Here is a 23,216-nt window from a genome sequence, read left to right on the forward strand (position 1 = left end):
CTGGGCAGTGAATGAGTATTTGTATTCGACTGAACTCTGCATGTCGAAACTTATTTCCTATACCAACCTCTCTTTTTAGGCGGTTCATTGTAAATGTATTGGCATTACTTTTCCATTCATTCACTGGACGAATTCGAGACTATTACAGCAGCTGAAAAATCTGCAGCTGCCTAGTCTCGAACCCAAGACCACACAGTCATAGAGCCACTGCTCTATCTACTGATCCACTGAGGCCCCATGATATAGCTTAGTCTTTAGATCGTTCACAACCGATTTGTTGAACCAATTAAATCACTCAAAAGATCCCCTAAAATAGCTTAAGAGTAATACAATCGGTTTTCGTGTATAAATTCCTTGTCGGTTATGAATTGATTCATTACCGGTTCAAAATCGATTGAAATCGGTTATCAGGAACTTATTAGGAATGCCGAGACTTTTCCAACGAGCATAAAAATGATACAATTCGGATGAGAAATATACTTTCTAGATCTAGACACTCTTTAACCTTTAATCTTGAAAATCTGTTATTACGAATGATTCAATGGCATTTTCGTTTAAGGACGAAATGGCCGGCTGGACAACCTCTAAAAAAATATCCAAAAATGGAGAAAAATCGCATGATGCGTTTTCGAGCAAACCCAAAAAACATGGTTTTAGAAGGGATTGGAAAGAGGGAAAATGAGGAGCATGTTAACGATCCTTGGGTCAACTTATGGGGGGGTTACCCGTAAATTCCAAGTTTATCTCTAACCGTTTGGTCCCTAGAGCTGGCAACATTTGGACAGGTAGACGGACAAACAGCATGACGCCAAAAAACTGAAAACTTCAAATTTCCAAAATTCTACCAAAATCCGACCCCTTGGGCGGTGAAGTCGAAAGAGATAACAAAACTCAAAATTGAAAGATTACAATATAATGCTCTCTCTTTGGAGTTCGAGCAATAAAAAACGGTGTTCCTGAAAAATCAAAAGAGATGTATATATAAGAAAAGTCGTTTTTTACTTAACGTGTGAACACCTTGAAGCAGTTTTATCTGCAAGCTATTTTTTATGAATTCCAGAAACAATTTTGTATGTATGTGGAAACCACTAAATATTTCAGAGCTTAAACCACAACTATGTTGATCGTGGAATCGTCAGTTGTACTTTAAAAACCAAAGGGAACTACAGAGAAAACACATGTTGGACATCAACAATTTTTCCTTAGTTCCCACATGAAAAGGATATTTTCGGTAGCAGTGATTTGAGAAGAAAGTAAGCTAAAAAAAAAAGTTGAGAATTTTCAGTGGGTGAAACTTTCTAAATGGGGAAATCTTGGAGAGAAGATACGGGAGAAAGGTCTTCTGATTACGTTTCACTGTCTCACATATTCTCTCCACAAATTGCATTTCGCATTGAATTTCCCAAGCCGTCCAGGGAGGACTCGAAACAACCCTCATACTTCCTGGCAAAAAAGTTGGATATTGCTGATGTTGTGCTTTCACTGATGGTGCGCTATTGTTTTTGTACGAGAGCTGTATTTTGTCGTGTTGGCGTAATTCGTGTTTTCACCCCTCTGCTTGCATTTTCATCCCTCATACTGCAAAGGGTGATTTTCAGTTCCACATCGGCACAAAACGACACCACAGAATTCTCGCTCCCTTTGCAATACTATGAGCAGACAAACACTTTTCCTGTTGATTTTCGTTCCAAATGAGGGGTTGGTGAGACATACACTCAAAGAGACACGCCAGTCTCAATGCGAAGACAAAGGAGCTCAATTTGCAATTGCAGTGTCTTTCGAGACAAACTCTATATCCTCCTCTTTCATGTAATTCACTTTTCATTCTTTACCACAAATTTATCCTTTATCCTTCACCCACAATTTGATATATTTCATGCCGTAGAATACAAATTATCTAATTTATTTAAGTTAATCTTTATCTATTAAAACTGATTATAAAAAAACAAAACTTTATCTCCATTTTTTTTAGAAAAAAAAATGCAAGACCTTAGGGGAGATTGGGGCACATGTAAACATTTTCGATAGATGCGAATTTGAGGTGATTTTCCAAGCACACGGTGATTTTTTGGAAAATATTTGTTAGCTTTTGTTTTACCCTTAGGTATAGGCAATTCATCGAGGGTAATGCGGATGCTGGAAAACAATTGAGTTTTCCATAAAAATAAAATATGTGTCACTGTGCATTTTTTTCTTTTCACAAAATACCTGGGGTAGATGTAAACACTTTCTGGGGAGGAGGTAAACACCCTTTTTTCCACCCTTCAAATTAACTTTGCACCACTTTCAATTATTTTAATTACTTAAGAGATATAAGGACTGTATATTTTTCAAAAAATCACTACACTTTTTACAAAGAATAATTCAAATAGCAAAAAAAAGACTAAAAGCATGCAAATCAAAGATATTTTTCAATGGATTTTCCTCATATTTTGACTTCATGTGACTTCTTATTGAACACAGCGCCACCAATTGTTTCGTAGTCAATGAATTAGACATTTCGCATGAAGATCAAGCCCCATAGCAAAATTCCGCAAAAATTCCAATGGAAAACTTGCGTCCAAATGGCTAAATTCGCTGGAATTTGACGCTAAAATTCCACTAAGTTTTCCTATGGAATTTAAAGCCGGAAATTCCATGGAAATCATAGTGCTCCATGGAATTTACTAGTACGACATGCTGGAATTCCAGCGTTAAATTCCGCGGTATTCCGCGGAAGATTTATATGGAAACTCACACGTGAAACGTCCGCGGGATAAGCTGGAAAAAACATATGGAAATTTCCACTATCTTTCCATAGTGTTTTATATGGATTTTTCCACTAGTTTTCTGAAATGTCAAACAAATAAAATGGTGTTGCGGCAACTTTTAGAATTTGTTTCCAAACCTTCCGCAAACATTTCTAGTGATTCATGTGGCAATTATAATATAATTAATTATGCGACACTGCGTTTCGTGTAGATAATAATGAAGTGATTACATTAAATAGGTCGCCAACCTAAAATAATACTGTTTTTATGTTAATTAATAAATATTTTCGAAAAAATTATTTTTTTTTACAAAATATTTTTTTATTGCTTAAAGTGTTAATTCGTTATTGCTGATTTAGTAAAACATATTATAATCCTCGTAATCTTTGTTATTTCTTTAATATTCGGAAGTAAAATCACGAGGTGCATATGACAGCTTCATTTTTCTCCATTTTATTTTGGTGGAAAAATCCACATAAATTCCACGAGCATTTCCATGGATGTATTCTATATGAAAAATCCAGCATAAATCCATTAAATTTTCCTTGGAACCTATTATGGAAAATTCCTATGGAATTTTTTAAGGCAAATAGTGGAAAATTCCGAGGATTTTTTCGCTTGTTATTCCTATTCCGCTTTCTTTTGCTATGGGGAGTTCCCGTTCTTTTACCTACCCAGTAACGAAAGAGTTTTGGGTTCGAAAAATTTTGATGGTGGCGACCCCCCAATTTCTTCAGAGCGTGGTGGTCACCATCAAAAACTAATTTAATTCTCTGCGGTGGCCACCAATGCGGCGGCGCTACGGTATTTTCCCCACATTCACCACCAAAAGTTCGGTGTTTGTACAGTAGTACGACGTGTAGGACTCTGTATAGTACTTGTCTTATGGAAAATTTGTACAGCGTGACACAAGACGTTCCTGGAACTTTGTTCCGGATTCGCCTGTCAGATGGCTGATTCCTCAGAGTTTTGTGAATTTTCTTATCAGTGAAAAATGTTAAATTAGTGTTTTTTCAAGCAATTGACCAGCAGGATTCCAGAGAACAGTACAGGTACGTGATAATTTGATTGCAGTTCTGTAGAGTTTTTCATTTTTTAGGTCTTAAAAACACTGAAATATAAAAGTGACGCTTAGTGAGCGTCCTTTGGTTTTTGGGGCTCCCAAGGCAATTTTTTTTTTATAAAATATTCTTGAAGAGTCCCAAATTCAAGTTAGTAGTGTTGTTTAATAAGAAAAAAAAATATCTGGGCAGTAGATGAAAAAAAGGTTGCATTAGGAAGCTCTAACCTCATTCTAATTCATTTTCCATCCGGAAGCCTTTTTTGGGCCCCACATTCAATTTATAATAAGGTGTGAGAATTTCCTCAATCTCCATGGATAAATGTATTGGGTTTAAAAAGGATTTCTTTGATAGGATTTTTTCTTTAATTTTTTTAGGGTAATTTAGGGCAACATGTTTTCATTTCTCAAACACTTTCTGTCCGGAAGTATCTTTTCTAGGGTTTCAGATCGTAATTAAGGTTGAAATAATCGTATTTCCTCAATCCTTGTGGATCTGCGTGTTATGTTTAACCCTTTAAGGACGAAATACTTTTTACTGACCGAAAGTGAACAATGAAAATGAAACCGATAATCAAAATCAGTGACACGTTTTACATCTAACCTTGTAAAATCTAACAGTCTGATTCGGTGCATTTTTTACTTCTACATGATAGGGACAAAAATAACCTAAAAAAATCAAGAAATTTTTCTGACGATACCAATGAATGATAATTGTCACTCTAATGAAAAATATAATGTATATGAGCGTAGTAACTTTCTATTCACAAAAGGGTTTTGCTTAAAAAAAATTGGAATATAAAAAAAAGTAATTTAAAAATTGCTCAATTTTGAGCTTAAATATAGCAAATAGCTGGACATTTGTAAAAAATATCCTAAATTCCTACAACTTTAAAAAATATGATACTCTCATGAATACAGAACTACGGTGCACTTCCATTATTGAAACCATCACAAAAAGACAGCACTATTGTTAGAAGATGTGGTCTAACAAATAAAGAAAAAGAAAAGTAAAGTTTTTGCTTATAACAGCAAATTATTTGAGGATCTGAAAAACTGTTGTCGCAAAGATTAAAAAATAAAAAATATAAATATATGAATTTTTCGTTTATATCTTTTCAATTATGTAAAAGTAAATAAATATTTAAAATAAAAGTCTTCACCATTTTTAATTATTACTGAGATATTTCATTTAGGTCTCAAATAATTCAGACTAAAAAATAAAGGCCGCCAAAATATGAATATTTCAAAATTTAAAACTGTGAGCCTAGGTAAATGCTTGACGTAGACTGAAACATAGATACGTTCTGAAAAGGTCTTGACATCAGCTACAACATAGTAAAATTTCAGCCCAATCGGATGAGTTACAGGTGATCTTATAGATCTCATGCATCTTACCCTTAGATTAAAGATCTTCAATGTCGTTTATTATTAAAAATTGTTGATTTTTTAATATTTATCAGAAAGTGCAGTCACCTGCACCTTATCTCAAATGTAAGCTTTTTTCTTAATTTTTTACATAGTAAAATTTTATAAAATAAATTCTAATGAAACAAAATCCATTCACTAACAACTGAATACAAATAATTTTACCCGTGACATTAGCTCTGAAAAATACGACCGATTTTAGTGTAAATTTTTCCCTGATTTCGTACACATTTCACGAGATATCTCCAAAACTACGTAGGTTGCCAATTTGGGGTTTTCGGTTGCCTATTCAATATTAAGTTGGCTTTTATTTTGGGTTTATATTTTTTGCTAATTCATTCTACATTGACAGAAAACAGCTAATAAACCCAAATTTTTTTTCGGCGCGCTAGAAACATATGGGAAACATAGGAAATGTCATGCCTCTGATTTTACCCATTCACTCCCCTCCTTTCATTTTAACTTTTGAAGAGTAAAGTTAAGAAATAGCGAAAAAAGGGCACAAACATTAAAAAGAAATAACTTTAGGTAGTCAGGAAAAAATAGGTGTGATTATGAAAGAATCACACCTAATATTTTATCTACGGGTCACACGGGTGACCCAATCGTCTTTAAAATGTTAAAAATAATTTATTTGATAGTTTTTTCGTTATTTACTTTTAATAAGAAAATATTTTTATATGGGATTTTTAAAACTATTTTGTATCATCGTTACAGAAAAACTGGAGTGCACCGAGTTAGGACTTATTGAGAGCCAGCAACTATAAACTTACGTCAAATGACGAGAAGGAGGGACATAAGCGGTTAGGAAAACATCGGCAGAAAACATAATTTCTAATAAATTTTTCAAATTTTCTCGATTTTGTATGGTATTCGCACTTTCACGATTTAAGTAGCACATTTTGCATTTGGGTATATTGAGATGGCAACCCTAAAACATTATACTTCTTTCGTATTTTAATAATTAATATTTCAAGTGGAACTTTTTACAAGTATTTAGATTGGACTGCTCATATTTAACACATAACTTTCGTTCTAAAATATTTATTTTTTGGTTTTTATTTCTATAAGTAACTTAATTGCCGTCACTTATTGAGATATAGAAATGTCATTTCCTGGACATATTTTCTGTCTTTCCCTACGTTGTTTTTGCATTTAAATGTAAATAATTTTATATTATACAACTTTCTAAAACATAACAAAAAACAGTTTCTATATTTGAGAAAAAAATGAATCTTTGATGCAAAACATGTTATTTTAGCGCGATACGCCACTCTTATTCTTAGAAAATACCAGTATTACACATAATATTTCTGGAGATTTGACTCAGATTTTTCACAAATGTGACACTTTGCATGGATTAATACAAGAACACTTTTTTTTAATAAAATATTAATCAATAGTTAATTATTATTGAAGAAATAGTTTTTTGTGCCTAATTATCATTTAATTTTTATCACTAGAATGAATGAAACGCCATTCTTTAATAATCTTTTTAAGAAAATCAGCAAAAAATATTTATAAAAATTTAAAATTAAGGAAAATGTTCAGTATAAACCTTTTTAAGACAAAAACCGGATTTAAAATGTACACAATTTTCTATCTAATTATGTAATAAAAAAATTTAAAAAATCCCAAAAATGCTCAAAATGCCACTAAAATCGCGAAAGTACGATATAAATAACATAAAAATTTGTAATTAAATAAATTAATTGTATTTTATAAATTTAAATGCAAATAAATTTAATTTTAGTATATATTTTAGATTTATTATTAAAAATACGGTTAAAACCGGTAAAAAACCGTTGGTCAGTTGAAATTAAAAAAATGTCGTTATTTTAAAATTCAAAAATTGCGAATTCCCCACAGCATTTTCACCACTCAACCCCGAACAAAGTTCCTGGAACGTCTTGTGTCACGGTCATTAAAATTTCCATAAGGCAAGTACTATACAGAGTACTACTTGTCGTACTACTGTACAAACACCGAATTTGCGTTACTGGGTACTCATTTTGTGAAATTGAAAAGAATATGTCAGCGTATTTTTTCTACTAACGTAAATATTCTACTTCTTATAGTTTCTCATTTTATCTAGAAATAGGAAAGAAATTTCTGTATTTTCTGCGTTTTCTTCCTAAAAAGTTATACTTAACTGGCGTTATCATTCCTAAAAAGTTTTGCGCGGGACAACGAAAAATTTCCCACCATGAGATACAGCTGTCAAACCAATGAAATAAAGAAGAAGAAGACAAAATATTTTTGTTATTCATTCTACACTCGCGACATCTACAATTACGGGGAAATTGCCTGTTTACATCTACCCCAAATGCTGTTTCCTGACCAATTATTAATTCTTTTAAAATAATAAGAATCTCAATTTCTCTAGTAATAGCATTAATATAATCCTAAAAGATTTAGGAAAGAACTGGAATTGCTACATTTCGATTATTTTACACAGTTTTTAATTTCCGGGTGGAAATTCAAATGACCAAAATAATCGAAATATCAACATTTTCGAGAAAAATGACTTTTATTTTTAATGTCATTTTTAGGTTATTTCTAGGTTCTAGGTTATTTTTAGGTTAAAGTTAGGATTTTATTGACCAATTCATCTGTAGACATATATCCCCATGGTATCTATGAATGCTTATGGGTTTTATCCTCTGGAGTCTTAAAATTAATGAAAAAATCACAGTGTTTACAACTACCCCTGTTTACTACCACCCCAGTTCCCCCTATGCCTAAACTCAACAAGTATCTTAATTTATTGCAGGTTATGGACACGACATTTCTCCGATGCATTTCACAGCGTACCTGCCCAGGATTGAGCATGAAGTTACTGTTATAACAACGCCAGTGCATGGTCAGCCATCATCGACAGCCGCAACGTCGTATCTTACATTACAAGCGCCTGTGGCTTCTTCAAGTGTTGCGGAACAACAAACTGCGCCAGCTATTCCACCCAGAAAATCCCTAGCGATGTGCTTCACCAGCACGGGGGCAGCTCTATCGTTGCCGCCCAAAAAGAAAGATATTTATAGGCCATACTCACTGGATGACAGGCCACAGCCGCCGGCGCCAATGCCGCCTCGTACTTATGAGATGCGAATCCCAGCCGAGGAGGATTTGCACGCTGCACATGCCATCTTGGACCTGAGCGCATCAACGGCATTTCTGCCGCCGCCTCCGCCGCCAGCCGCCGCAGAAAGCCTCCCTCCCAGAGCCATTACTCCCCTAACCACAACTACTGTACCTGACCATACCACGGAGAACATGTCCAAAGAAGACGAACTGCTAAAATCTCCAAGTTCCAAGACAGTGGCATACACCTACGAGGCATTCTTTGTTAGTGATGGCCGCTCAAAACGCAAATCGAATGGTGAAGTGCCACCCGATACTAAAACAAAGTACACATGCACAGAGTGTGGAAAACAGTACGCGACATCGAGTAATCTGAGTCGCCATAAGCAGACCCATCGCAGCCTAGACTCACAGTCTGCCAAAAAATGTCACACATGCGGCAAGGCATATGTTTCAATGCCAGCTCTAGCAATGCACGTACTCACACATAAGCTTTCTCATAGCTGTGGCGTTTGCGGAAAACTCTTTTCGCGGCCATGGCTGCTGCAGGGTCATTTACGTTCACACACCGGCGAAAAGCCCTACGGTTGTGCCCATTGTGGCAAAGCCTTTGCAGATCGTTCAAACCTCCGAGCTCATATGCAGACTCACTCGGCTGACAAGAACTTCGAATGCTCACGATGCCATAAGACCTTCGCACTGAAGTCTTACCTAAACAAACATCTCGAATCTGCTTGTTTCAAAGAGGACTCAACAGGATTTTCAGATACCGGCGCTATTGAACCTGATGTTCACAAACCCACAGGAAATCTCGTCATCGTGACCAATGGAACTTCAAGCAGTACATCACGATCGGTGCACCATCAAATGACAGCCTCATTCGCAGGGTAACGAACGTCAGCCGCTTATCGCCTCATTGGCTCACATTTCTAAGGTAACTAGATTGATTTCCTGTCCCATGTAATTCAACCATCAGCAGTACTCGGCGCCAAATCGCGGTATGGTGGAGAACTCCCTCTCTTATTGGAGCCGGAGAATGTGCGATGTTAGGCAAATTTTAGAGCAGTGTAAATATTTCTCCAAAAAAAAAAAATAGTACCTTGTGCCCGTCATTGTAAATTTTTTTAAGTATGAATTACAATGTCATACATTTGGAATGAAATCGCTTTTCCAGACAATTTAATCGTTTGCCCATTATTTAAAACGAATAATATGCCACACATCACAAAGTCATTAGCAATTTCATATAGAGAGCAATTAATAAGAAGACGAGATTGTTATTAAGAACTATAGCCTATAATATTGTAGGCCCATATTTTTCTTAGAAATCCGAGAACAGATTCGCATTCTCAAGTTATTCACTAGATATAGTTGTTAGTCACTAACAAAAAAAAAGGAAGTAAGAGTATTAAGTTCAACATTAGGTAGTTTTTACAAAGGAATGACACAATTTTATAAAGGAAAAAAAAAGTGAACACTGTAGGGGTAGCCGCTAAAAATTAGATGCTCTAATTGAGAATATGAAATCACAATACGTCCAAAACCCCTTAAATGCAAAGAAATTCAATTGATAGTGATTAAATGATAAAACTATGAATGGGTTATCTCCCTAACTTCCCTGTAATACTATCCCTTCTAAAATTCTAAGGTACTGTTAGTGATTCAGAGGAAACTAGCTAATAAGATATTTCTCTAGTCATTAAACAAAAAAAAACTTTAAGCTAGTATAGGAAAAATCCTCATTGTCACAACTCAGAGAAAAAAAATATCTTTGACTCTAAACTTAGGAACGATTCTCATGCGCAAGTCTCGCACAGGGAAATGGAACAGTCTCTCCATAGAAATCCCTGTTTCAAAAAAGAAAAGAAAAATATGAGATAGTCATTAAGATTTAAGCTTTATTAAATATTCAACTTTTCGATGAATTATCCATTCATGGTTCAACAACGAACGACAAGCAACGTTTCGAAGACAACGAAAATTAGAATTTTAATATTAATTGAATTATACACACAAATCTAAAAAAAAAGGAAATGGAAGCAAGATGATCCACACTCCCCTAAGACACGAGAATACAGATGTTGAGAAATTTTAGCTTTTAAGAAGTAAAGAAAAAATATATTTTAAAGAATTACGTGATTTTTGAATGGTACAGTCGTGTGAGGTACATTTAAGTAAAGGTCAAGGTTTTTCGAATATTGTAATATTACAATGAAATTGCTTTAATTTTTCACACTTATACTGAAAATTATTGTAATTGATTTTCCATTCTGCTGCCAAAAAAATATAGCCTGGTTAGGTAATTTCATTAGTTCAGAATAAATTCTTGGATATCTTCCAAGAAAAACCGATAATAAAGAACGATTTTTCAAAAAAAAAAAAAATCATAAATTCATAGGGTAAGTTTGCCAAATTTCGGCAAGCGTCAAAGTCTCAAATTTGAAATGTAATATTTTAAATTCAAATTGATTTTTTTAGTGTTGCTTGGAACCTTGTAGACAGTTTATCGTCTTTATTTACTCTAAAATCATTCTTAATACATTTTAAAATGAATAAAAATGTAGACATAGCTTTGGTGCCCTATTTCGGCCACCTTCATTCTCATAGTTCCTTGCCCTTCGGGAATTCTTCCAATGTTTTTTTCACGTCATCTCGCTTGTCGAAGCTACATTTTTTGTTATTCTTTTGCATTGTATAATCTTTAGAGCAAGTAAAAACTTGAAATTTATGGAAATTAGAGGAACAAAAAAGGTGGCCGGAATTGCAAGCTGGCCGGAATTTGGCACACTTACCCTATAGCTTGTTTTGATGTCAATTTTCCAAAATGTAGTCTGATACAACGTGGCATTTGTACATTGTCCAATAGCCTATAGATACCAGATAATCCTTTTAGAAATCGTGTTAAATGTACCAAATTGGTAAATAATTGCATGAATTTCTAGTTGCCTGTTTAACATTCTCGTTTATATTCTCTGGCCTAGGAAGAACAATTGAAAGTAGATTATCTGTAGGAGCATTATAACATTTTCCTTTAGATCTTTTTTGTTCGGTTTATATACCTCCAATTGCCGCAGAAGTACCATCGACATGCTTCACTAATCACAAATCGTGATGACATCAATATCATCAATCATTGCAGTTTTTCCTCGCCTACCCTCGCACGGGTTTATTTTTCCACTCCATCCCCTCTATACTCTTCTCGTCAGCTAGGGAAATTTGGCCTCTTGCAAAGATATTTTGGTGAAAAGTTGTTGATCATTTTTTGATTGCGCGCCTCGTCGTCATCACTCTCTCTACTCGTGCTTTTGCTTTTTTTTGCCATCAGCACACCATCATTTGTCAATATAAAATGACGCAAAAATGTTGATCCCCTTCAGACTTTAGAGAGTGTCTTTCCTGGAAAAAAAAACTCCACCAATGAAAACCCCAAAGGTGGAAGGAGATATTCCTCAGGAATTGTTTGAAAGAGCTATTCGATTGAGTGTGAACGCAAGAATAAATCGTGGTTTTTCGATTAAGATATATTAACACGTAATTCTAGTCACTAGGAGACACTTTATAAAGAAAATAAACAAGTGGTATGTAGTCACGAATTTTATGGTTAATAGGAATTTAAGCACAAAATTCTCTATAAAAGAAAATCAAGAATGCTTCCACGAGAAGCAATACAATTCAAACATAAAACATTAAATCTTTATATTTAGATTCTCCTACGCTTTCTGACCACCCCAAAACACGTAAGGATGGTCCAATAAATTTCTACACCCAAATTTCACCAATTGTGTCCAAGACCAAAAAGAAAAAGACTAAAGAAAATCATAAAATAGTGAATAATGTGTACCTTTAGATGAAAAAAAAATGCCCACAGAATCTAGTTCAGTCCCAACGTCCATTTAGCTATCGAAAAGGAAGATATTGAGGAAGAATTGTGGCAATGGCCAAAGCTTTAAAGCTTTTCACGCTCATTACTATATACATGTACATGCAAAATAGGTATTTTGAGGCGTACCCAGATTATCACGATAGGCTGACTGAGCAGCTGATCTAAATTATAACCAAATTTCTTCCTTCAATGTACAATTTCTCACTGAATTGCTAAAACGATTTTCGAGCTTATGAGCTTTTAGTAATTGAATTTTCATCTATTCTATTCTAATTCTTTATATATTTAATCTACATCAACTATCGAAATGACATGGAGAAATTAGCCAATGGAAATGAAAAATTAACTGGAATTTTAACCTGTTAACAAATTATTCTGGCTGACAAATGCTGAACAAAAAATTGAAAAATGATATATAAGTCTAACGGCGTTATCACACTTGCACATTAAAATTTTAATGTGATTCACATTAATTGTCGCTTGTGAGCGTCCAAATATGTTATTTGTGTCTTTGAGTCACTTAATATTTGGGGTTTTTCTATTTATTGATAAAGAAGTGGACTTGGCCTGCAAAAATAAGTTTAAATTTACCTAAAGCATTAATATTTTTCACATTAAAAAATTAAAGAGAAAATCACATTAATTTTTCGCATTAATGCTATAAATCAATTTATATCAAATTTTGCGGGCCAAGTCTACCTTTTTATCAACAAATATATAGATCAAATTTTGAATATAAAATGATTGAAACACACAAATTTCACATTTTGACTCTCACCAGCGACAATTAATGTGAATCATATTAAAATTTTAATGTGCAAGTGTGATAACACAGTAATCTTGATGATCCTTGTAAAATCACTTCAGATTATGCATAAATCACTAAACCTATACCAAAAAATCCGTTCTTTCAAAGAAAAATTATGAAGAATAGTGTTTACTTGATACTATCAAAGTTTTCGATCAACTTAAAATAAATTGGTGGTAAGCCAGGTATTAGGGATAAATTTTAAAATAAACACTTGCTCAATTTGCAATTTCTCCTCTCATTTCAATAAAAAAAAAAACATGTTCGATGTCCCATAAATTTGGATTTTAAAATGCAAAAAACCTATCGACGGCTCAGAATATAAAACGAATAAGTCGTGAATGGCCAACTTTACAGGAGAGTGATTTCAAGTTAAGATTTTACATTTTGAGTATATAGGTTTCTTAAAATTTAAAACCTCTATAACTTTGAGAATGATTAACTTCCGGTATAATATTCACGTGGAACACTGAAAGAAATCCGAAAAAGTTAAAATAACATTTCTTAAATGTTTATTTTACCCTGCAGTATTGATCCGAAATTGGTGTAAATATTATGCTTTTCATGTGTATTACGGGTTAAAGTTACCCTTTTTCATGTTAATTTTACCCTTAATAGGGTGTAAATTTAACATTAAAAATGTTGATATATTTTTACACCTAAAAAGTGTTAAAGTAATGAGGAAAAAAAGTTAACCGCACCCTCTTTTTTTCTCAGTGAAGGTAGAGGGTGTCAAGGAGTATCCAAAAAATAAAAAAAAACTAATTTTGCAAAAAATCGACTTATTCGACTTATATTCTGACAAGTCGGTATAATAATGATATTTCCTATAGGATTTCTGCGTAAAACTGTATAAATTTTGCACTTGCATACATTTAATTTGCTGATGCTTTTTCATCCAAAATTCTTGTAACTTTTGTGCTATCTAATTAGGGATATATTTAGAAATTAGATAATTCATTAATTTCATCTAGATATTAGAATTATATGAATCGTAGAATATTCTTAAATATTCACTAAAATCTTCTTAAGACGAATGAGTGTGAGTTTGGTGTGACGTAACTTCAATTTTATTTTTTTTTTCCCAATTTTCTTTAGATATTCTTCTTTAGTAACTTATTCTTTCCAAAGGCTATTTTGGCGGGGAAAAAGGAAGGGTTTAGGTGCAATAATGAGTTGATTTTGGAAAAAAAAGTGGAGCAGGCAATGTTTTAATTAAGAAATGGTGTGTAATTTATTGAGCATGGTTTTTGAGTAAAGCCCAAAGCCCTACTAGAAGATTTTGTATGTGGAAAATAAATATAAACGTGGGTACACATACAAGTCCTCTATGGCATAAATAACATATGAATTAAACAACAGTTAAGAGTACATTCTAGTCACAAATTATGGCCACTGACGTCAAAGCAGGTATTTGCTCTCAATGGCAATTATAAGAGCTTACAGTACTGGGAATGATTGTTGTTTCTCATGAGGAGCTGTTCAGAACAGGAAATAGAAGGATATTAGGATAGGAATTAAATTTATTTTAACGGAATTTATGGCCAGTGGAAAATATTTCGAACACGGAATTTTTTTTTTTTTGGCTCTCATACAGTTGGCGGAAAACCAAAAAAATACACTTTCTCAGAACATTAATGTCTCACTGTAATTTTTCTTGACATTTTCATTTTTCTGACATTTTATTGAGATAATAAAATACACATCAATTTCTTCTTGGATCTCGTGTATTATGTACCGGAAAATACTCAAAATATTTGTGTGTGGAATGGGTAGTGTGTATGAATGTGTTTGAAAAAAAAAATAAAATTATTAGATAATAGGGTCTTTGTTCCCGGGGAATATCTCACTCTAACGAGTTAAATCGTCAAATATTTCTGCATTCACTGTAAAAGAGGGGTGGCAAAGCGCGTCCCATGTTTTGCAAAGTGCCCGAACTCGTGACTTCAATGCTATATCTCAAAAATACTTTTACATTATTTACCGTTTACTGATTCAAAGCCGATTTAAACCAATTCATAAATCACTCAAAGTATTTGAGCGGTAATACAATTGATTTTCATATAAAAATAGTTGTCGATTCATTACTGGTTCATAACCGATTACTGTTTCATAACCGACTTTTCCAACGAGCCCAAACATGACCCCTTCGATTGAGGAATATGCTCTATAAAGCCATTTAGGTCTTTGATCTTAAAAAATCGGTAGGTGGAAATGGGGCACCTTTAAAAGTGGGGCACCTTTGAAATTAGGATTTTTCATCTATTTTTAAATAAAATTGAGCCCAATCGCGATATAATTTAACTGCACAAACAAACTGAGAAACTAAATTACTTATTGATATGGCTCAATTCCACTTAAACATAGGAGAAAAATCTCAATTTCAAAGGTGCCCGTCTTTCAAAGGTGCCCCACTTCCCCCTATAGAAATATTTCAATGGTATATTAGTAGGGTGGCGGCATTACGTGTGGCTTTTGTCTTTACTTATGGCTTTCTCGCAAAAAAACACTACAGTGTCACAAAATGATTTAAAAAAAACCCAAAAATTAGAAATATTTGATGTCTTTTGATAACACATCACATTTTTTTTTCGAATCATTTTCTGACATAATTTGCAATCAGGTCAAAAAATAGGCCAGAAGTAATACCACCACACTATACGGACGAAATGTCCGCCTAGATAGGGGAAAGTGCCCATGCTTTACACGGTTCCAAGCTTTATAATGACTAAATTTTTCCTATATTTTTCAATAAATGTGATTCATTGTACTAATATTTTAAAACTAGGGTACAGTGTCCTGTTTTTAAAATATATTGCGGAGTCATATTTATTCAGAGACATAGGAAAAATTTAGTCTTTATAAAGCTTGGGACCGTATAAAGCATGGGCACTTTCCCCTACCTCTAAAACATATGCAAAAATAAAAGAAAAAGAAAGAAAGGTTCGAAAAAAATGAGAGGCATGTTAACGGTTCTTAGGTCAACTTCATGAGGAGGGGGTCTCTCGAAGGTCCTAAGTCTCTATCTCCTATAATTTGGCTTCTTGGTCTAGTGAGAACCAAACAGATCGACAAACAGCACGACGAAAAGCGAAGATACTAGTATGTTGCGAAAAGTAGTCCACAGGGGATAGAAGCGGGGGTAGAAGGTGGAAATGTTGAGTGGTGAAAAAATCAAGGGACTCTCACATACTGCTCTCTCTCTCTCTCTCTCTCTCTTTCTCTCTCTTTCTCTCTCTCTTTCTCTCTCTCTCTCTCTCTGTGGAGTTCGAGCAGGAAAATGTTGAAAAATACCTCCTCGTTATTGGACGCTAATTTTCCATGTATGTCAAAAAGCATTCTAACAATAAAGTTTTTCCATATGCAAACATAGAGAGAACAATTCAAAAGTTGAATTTTCAGCTGGATGCATAAACATTTGGTGTGTGCTGTAAATGTACAAATATTGTCCTTGCAATGCCACTTTACATGAAAATATTTTAATTAATTTTTCCATCAATCGTGTGTGTGGTTGTGCAAGATTCGTTCATTCCATTGCCATTATCTGAATTGCAAATTCGCATATTGTTCAACTATCTAGTAATTCCTTTATACCATCTCCATGGTGGATAAGAGTTCTTTTTTTATTGTATCGCCATTGCCTGTTGACATCACTTATTCATTTGACCTTTCATCCTTTCGTATCACTCCTGCAACTATATACATGGCAGAAGGGAATGAGAGGGCTGTCGAGAAGAAGAGTGGTTGTATTGAGAGGCCAAGGGAAAATTGTGATTGGTGACATGTTTGTTGAAATGGAAAATTCAACTCCAAGCACTTTCCACGATGCACACTCACACATACACACACTCCAATTAATCCTGTGCAAATAAAACACTCGTGTTGGATTTAATTACCGACAGCAGGCGGCAAGTGGGTGGCAATGAATTCAATGTTCAAATGGATAGCAATTTTACCTTTCAAGTTCCAACTTCCAATGGATGAAGGGTTTTATAGAAAAAGGTACAGTTTGTCAATATATCCAAAATATTCACACATTCGACTACAGAGGTGAATATTCTTTCATAATTTTCACTATCAAATATCACACTTACCCTCTTTGAAGAACACTCACACTACATCCTTTGAGATGCGACCTTTAATTATAACGAAAAATTGGTCGACGATGGATGTGAATCTTATTTCTTTAGGGCATTCTGTTCTTAAGAAATTGACTAATATGTCCAATAATAAGACAACAAAAATCCCTGAAGAAGACACAACAGGTGTTGAAAGCTTTAGTAATTTGTGTGTTTATTTTTTTGTTGCATTACAATATTTTGGATTACGATGCTCATCAGGACATTCTACCCTAAAGAAATAAGATTTAATTACAAAATCGAAATTCGTGCAATTGCCGATAGAGTGATAGACCAAAATTAAAAATTTGTTTTCAATTATAAAATCCTAATCACAACAGAAGTCAATTAGAATCCTCAATTGAACCCTTGACCTTAAGGGCTGATTCACATTATTTGTAAAATCCTTATCGTCACTATCAAAGACCTCGTTACTATTCTCAAATTTAAATATTTTAATTGTCACTATCAATCAATTTTTTAATTATTTAGACTTTCCTATTATGCTAACTGTAGAGGAGGGAACGTCAGTCTCACGCATGCATTACTTTCGAAAAAACATACTTTTAGGATGATAAGTGATTATCTCGGAATTGTGCTACGTATTTTTAGGTAGCCAATAACCAAGCTAAACTAACGGAGTTTAATTTTATTTAAATATGGTTCATAATCATTTAGTAAATGAATCTTGAAAGAAGTTTAACTGCGTCAAACTGCTTCACTCTCCCTTATTATATTATATTCTAAAACCGTACGATTTTAATACGTACATTTTTTCTCACTGATTATCGTATCGTCATCTTATTCAGTCTATTTTCTTATAACACTTTCGCCTAATCTCAGAAAAAGTGCAATAAATAAATTTGATAAATACAATGCAACCCTTTATGCCAAATGATAAGGATTTGAAGACCAATGTGAATTTGACCTGAAGATTAAAACCTTATTCGTGAGACATATTTTTTCAATGGATAAGTCTCTTTTATTCTGTTTTATCAAATATTTTACTAACTAGGCCAATTTGGAGGAATTCTAATAAGAAAACTCTAAACTAAAAAAAAAACATTTGATAGAAGTCCCAAAAACGTCAATTTTTTAAGTAAACAAAAATCATGAAGAGAAATATTAAATTGCAAAGTCTATATTCAATTATTCAAAGTAACATTCAAGAAGAGTCTTGAAATATAAATTGATAAATTTATGAGGATATATTAGCATTGAACAGACTGGGCCATTGCTCTTTTAATCGATTTTCAAAGAAGCAATGGAGAAGTGATATGACACCTTCATTTTTTTCGATTGGATAACTCACTGAGAACAGCGCCATCTAGTGTAAGAAAAATTTCCAAGGCGGGAAATATTTTCAGTTGTTCAAAACAATGTAATTCACATTATTCACATGTATTTTATACTAAACTTTAATTTCACTAAGCCTATACTCATTTTAAATGTATTTCAAAAGTTTTCACAAGAGTTTTATGAGTAAAATATCCTTTGTTTTAATTTTTCCTGGCATCAGCTGATTTCGATGGTGATCGATGAAATTTCGAACAGTGAATTCAAAATAGAGAATGTTAACGGACTATGTAATATGAAAGTGTCAAGAAAAAGCAATTGACCGGGCAATTGCTTTTTGCTTTTTGTTCAAGGTATTTAAATTTGGCTAATTTTACTAAAATATCATTTTCTTTTTACAGAATATTGTCTCAGAGAACGGAAAAAGATCAAATTGATGCAAAAATTGGTTTGATGCCTCAATTTTTTGAATATTTTTTCCACGTGTAAAAAAGCAATGAAGGAGTAAAAAAGCAATGACCATGTAGAAAAGCCCAGTCTGTTCGATGTGATTATAGCGCGTTGTGTGTAATTTATTTGATTTAAATTACTGAATGCATTTACGAGAGCAAAAGATGCACTGTATGATATTAAAGTTGCGATATGAAAGTACTAAAGAAAAAAAGAGATTAATAAAGTGCGTGTGATTGAAAACAAGGAATAAGTGAGCAATTAAATAAATAGCAATATATATATTGTATTTCGAAAGAAGAAAAAAATTGTTTCTTTATTTAAAAGAAAATGAGAAAAAAGAACGAGGTTATAACGTTAAAAGTCTTATTCGGCAGGCAATAAAGTGATGAAGTTTTATCAGAGATGCAGGCAATTCGAAATGAAAGTCATTTTATTATAGCTTAACATGTAAGAAAATGAACCCAAAATAAAAACCCTTTTGGACTCCCAAGCAAAGAAAAAAAATGTAGAAATTAGTCTTTAGATTATTATGGAATAGTGAAAAAAAACTCTGTGATTATAAGTCAAATTTAATCAACGAATTGGTAAGCTTAGGGTCACTTCTTAATTTTCACGTCTGCTCTATAAATAACTCTCTTTTCTATATATTTCCTGACGTTTTCATATGAATACGGTTCCATATTTTTGGACATCATTAAATTTACATTTTAAAGTAATGGCCTCTTCGAACTACGTAAGAACTTTCTGTTAATATTTGGCATATTAAAGCAAAACGTTTCTACAGGAAAGGCTGTCATAATTTCTTCAATATAGCAAATATTAACAGAAATTTCTCATTGTGTATAGAAGGTGTATATATGCCATACAGAAAAAATGGTCACTAGAAAAAATGGTTAAACAATACAAAAGTAATTAAATAATAATTTAAATAATTACAATAAACAAATCAGTAAATATCTGAAGTTTAAGATGATTTGTGATCTCTTTATATATTTTATTTATTCATTTTATTTATTTATTTTTATTTATTTACACAAATTTATCACAATAAGTTTCGAAATAGCTATCATTTTTCTTACTGACGTTTTCACCTAATTAAATGAAATAAATAAAGTGTCATATTTTAATTAATGTATTTATTTAGGACACTCATTTGGATAGCTCAAAATATCCAGATTTTCGTATTTTAATCTTTTAATTTTTTTTTAAATTTTAATTAAACAGAGAATTATCCCTACACAAACCCTGATGAAATGTAAAAAGTTCTTATTATTTTATTATTAAAAGTGAATGATATATTTTCCGTATTCAAATACTGTATCCTTGGAGTAGCTGAGTGTGACCTCAGTTCAAATAATACTCTCAACGAAAAGTTGATTGCTATTTACGTAAGGTCTTTCACAGTGAACGACCAGTCAATTATCTGAAAATCTTTCACACCTGTTCCTTCCCTGCTTTCAAAAGAAAATCTTTCAAAATGTAATAATTGATATATCAAATGTGATAAATATTATTATTACAAGAAAAGCAATAAAACAACGCAATTTAAAGAAACGAAAATTAATTCAAAGCAATACCAACTTTTTAGTCGATTTTGCCTGCATTTCTCACAATCATTCGTCTCGACTAAAAACGCCGAGTATCCAAAGCAATAACAAGTAGTCAGTAAGCCCTCCGTGGATCACAAAAATGTATAGAATGGATCCCGGAGTAAAAAAAAAACAATTGAGATAAAAATAAGCAATTATTATATTTAGAAATGAAATTGAAAAGCAAAAATAATAAAATTGTGTATTTTAAGGCATTTACCAATTATGCTCCAGATCATTTTTGACATTCTTTCACAATTTACTAAAATTAATTAGACAATTTAGGCACTATATACATCAATTTACAAAGAAAGAAAAAAAAACATAAATTAGGCGTCTTCTTGGAATGGCGTATGCTGATACATAACTGGTAGAGAAAAATTGATATTAAAAAAATATTGAGTAATTGAATATTTATTCTAATAGGTAAAGAAATTATTACAAAAAAAATATTGTAAAATAAAGTATTATATAAATTCTGAAATGAAAATGCACTGTACATATGAGAATTATATAGAAAATTGGAAACGAAGCTCTAAAAAGTTGTAATTAAAAAAAAACTTAGATTTCTAAAAAAAAAAAGACAAGAAACTGAAAAGAATGCAAGCCGGAAAGGTTGTCAAATACCGTTTTTAGGCTGCCGAGGCGTGCTGACTACTTCAAATGAGATAAATGAGGAAAAAAAGTAAATGCTTAGCCAGATGAATAGGAAAAATAAATGAACTAACTAAAGATGCTTAGACTAAAATTCTTCCCCCATTAGAAACGTTAGTAAAACATGAAAATGACGTCATCACTCTCCATTTTTGCTGTAACTCTCATTCACTTATTCTCTAACTAAATAAACTTTAAAAGTAATTTATAGAGCATTCTATGGCGAAAGTGAAAGGATAAATTCTAGTAAAAAAAACTATATTTTATGAGAAATATATATAAGCTATTAATAAAATTTCCCTCAACACTATGAAAAGAAAAAAAAACCGAAATCAAACAGCAAATGACACATTAATCCTGGAAACTTCAAACGAATTAATTAATGAACCCAAAAAAAAATTCAAATGAAATCGACATTGTAAACTCTTACTATTACTGTATAGAATAATATATTCTTAAAATATACACCTTTGAAACTTTTTAAAACAGAAAAGAGAAAATATAATTCAAAGATTATGATGAAAATTTATCTTAGAAATGATGAGTACTTAAATTACATTCTCTCTCTCTCTGTCGAAAATAGAAATTAAAACTACTTTAATATTTATATGAAAAAAAAACAAAATTATTTGATTTGTTTTTCAAAATACATTCGTCATCAACTTGAGAAATTACTTTTTAGTTTTATCCTGCATATTTCTCAATTACTGTCGTAGAAACGAAAACACTGAAAATTCCAATTTGAAATTTAATGTTCTCATTTTACTCTTTTTGAACTGTTCCTAGAAAACAACATTTTGCAAGTTTCTTAACTAATTGAACATGTAGTATACAGACTAAAAAAAATACAATTAATGAAGAAATTAACACAATGAATTGATGAGAAAGAACTTCAACAGAATTAGCTTTAATATTGAAGTCGTATTTTTTAATTTTGGGCATTTTCCAGTATTTTTCACTTTTACTTTTAATAATAACTGTGCTCCACAGTACTCCAGTTTTAATTACAAAACAGAAATAATAAATAAACATTAACCGTATGATTTTCATATAAACATTGAAAGGTGAGTAAACAAAATATTTACTTCAAAAATGTTACGAGTAAATATCTACAATTATATACTTATTGCATAACAATTACATATATTAAAACATAAAAAACACTAACGTATATATATATACATATATGTATATGTGCATATATATGCATATATGTATAATAAATACATTTATATAGTGAGAAGATGAGGACGAAAAACTGCTACAAAATTTTATGTAGAATTTTTAGAGAGAGTTTAAAACAAAGAAGAAAACACACAGATGACAAATATTTAGAATGGTCATTCGCATTCAATATTTAATTATTGACTTGAAACATTAAAACAATTAATGAAAAACTATTACCTATTACTATTATGAATATAAAAAAAAAATGAAATGAAGAAGTTATTGTATTATTGAAAGAAAAAAAAATATACTTTACATTATTGACCACAACATATAAATGAAAAAATGGTGGAAAAGATTTAAAAATGAAAAGGATTAATACAATTGAAAATACATAATTATACAATGTAATTTATAATAATGAAATATGGAAAAAATAATGAAAAAAAATCCATAAAGACATATAATAGCAAGTTTTGTATTATATTTTCATAAAATAAATAGTGTAGAAAATATTTATGAATTTATTCCTTTCAGTGTTTTACTTAGTATTTTTTATTCTAATATTGTACATTTGATAGCGTCGTTATCTACAGTGTGTGACACATGTTTCAAAGTTGGTAAAAAGTGGTGAAAACTTCTATTTAAATTCTGTTGCGATAATTCACGATTTTACCCTAGAATACGAAGCTCAACAGCTGGGGTGTTTCGCTTTACTCTACCTCAAAATTAAGTCTATATAAACGTGAAAATCCTTCAGGGTAAACGTGTCGCAAAATGTTGCAAAGAAAGTTATGTGTGAATAAAGACGTGATCGGATAGGGAATCCTTCTTTTTCTTGTTGAATTTCTACGTTGCATTCTCTTCTAGTGCCAGTGAGAAGGATGAGGCAACAAGGGTGAATATCATCCTCAAGGCCTGGTAAGTAT

General features: G+C 32.2%; 1 protein-coding gene across 1 annotated transcript in view; it reads left to right on the plus strand.

The window, feature by feature from the left end:
• The window catches only part of LOC129801443 (protein escargot), a 47,599-nt gene extending 24,787 nt beyond the window's left edge, over positions 1-22,812 (plus strand). The window contains exon 2 of the mRNA XM_055846500.1: positions 8,012-22,812. Within this exon, the coding sequence (XP_055702475.1) occupies positions 8,012-9,210 (1,199 nt within the window). The 3' untranslated portion in view covers positions 9,211-22,812. The remainder of the gene's footprint in view (positions 1-8,011) is intronic.
• Positions 22,813-23,216: the final 404 nt, after the last annotated feature.

The sequence above is a fragment of the Phlebotomus papatasi genome, chromosome 2, assembly GCF_024763615.1.
Source record: "Phlebotomus papatasi isolate M1 chromosome 2, Ppap_2.1, whole genome shotgun sequence".
NCBI classification, from domain to species: Eukaryota; Metazoa; Arthropoda; class Insecta; order Diptera; family Psychodidae; genus Phlebotomus; species Phlebotomus papatasi.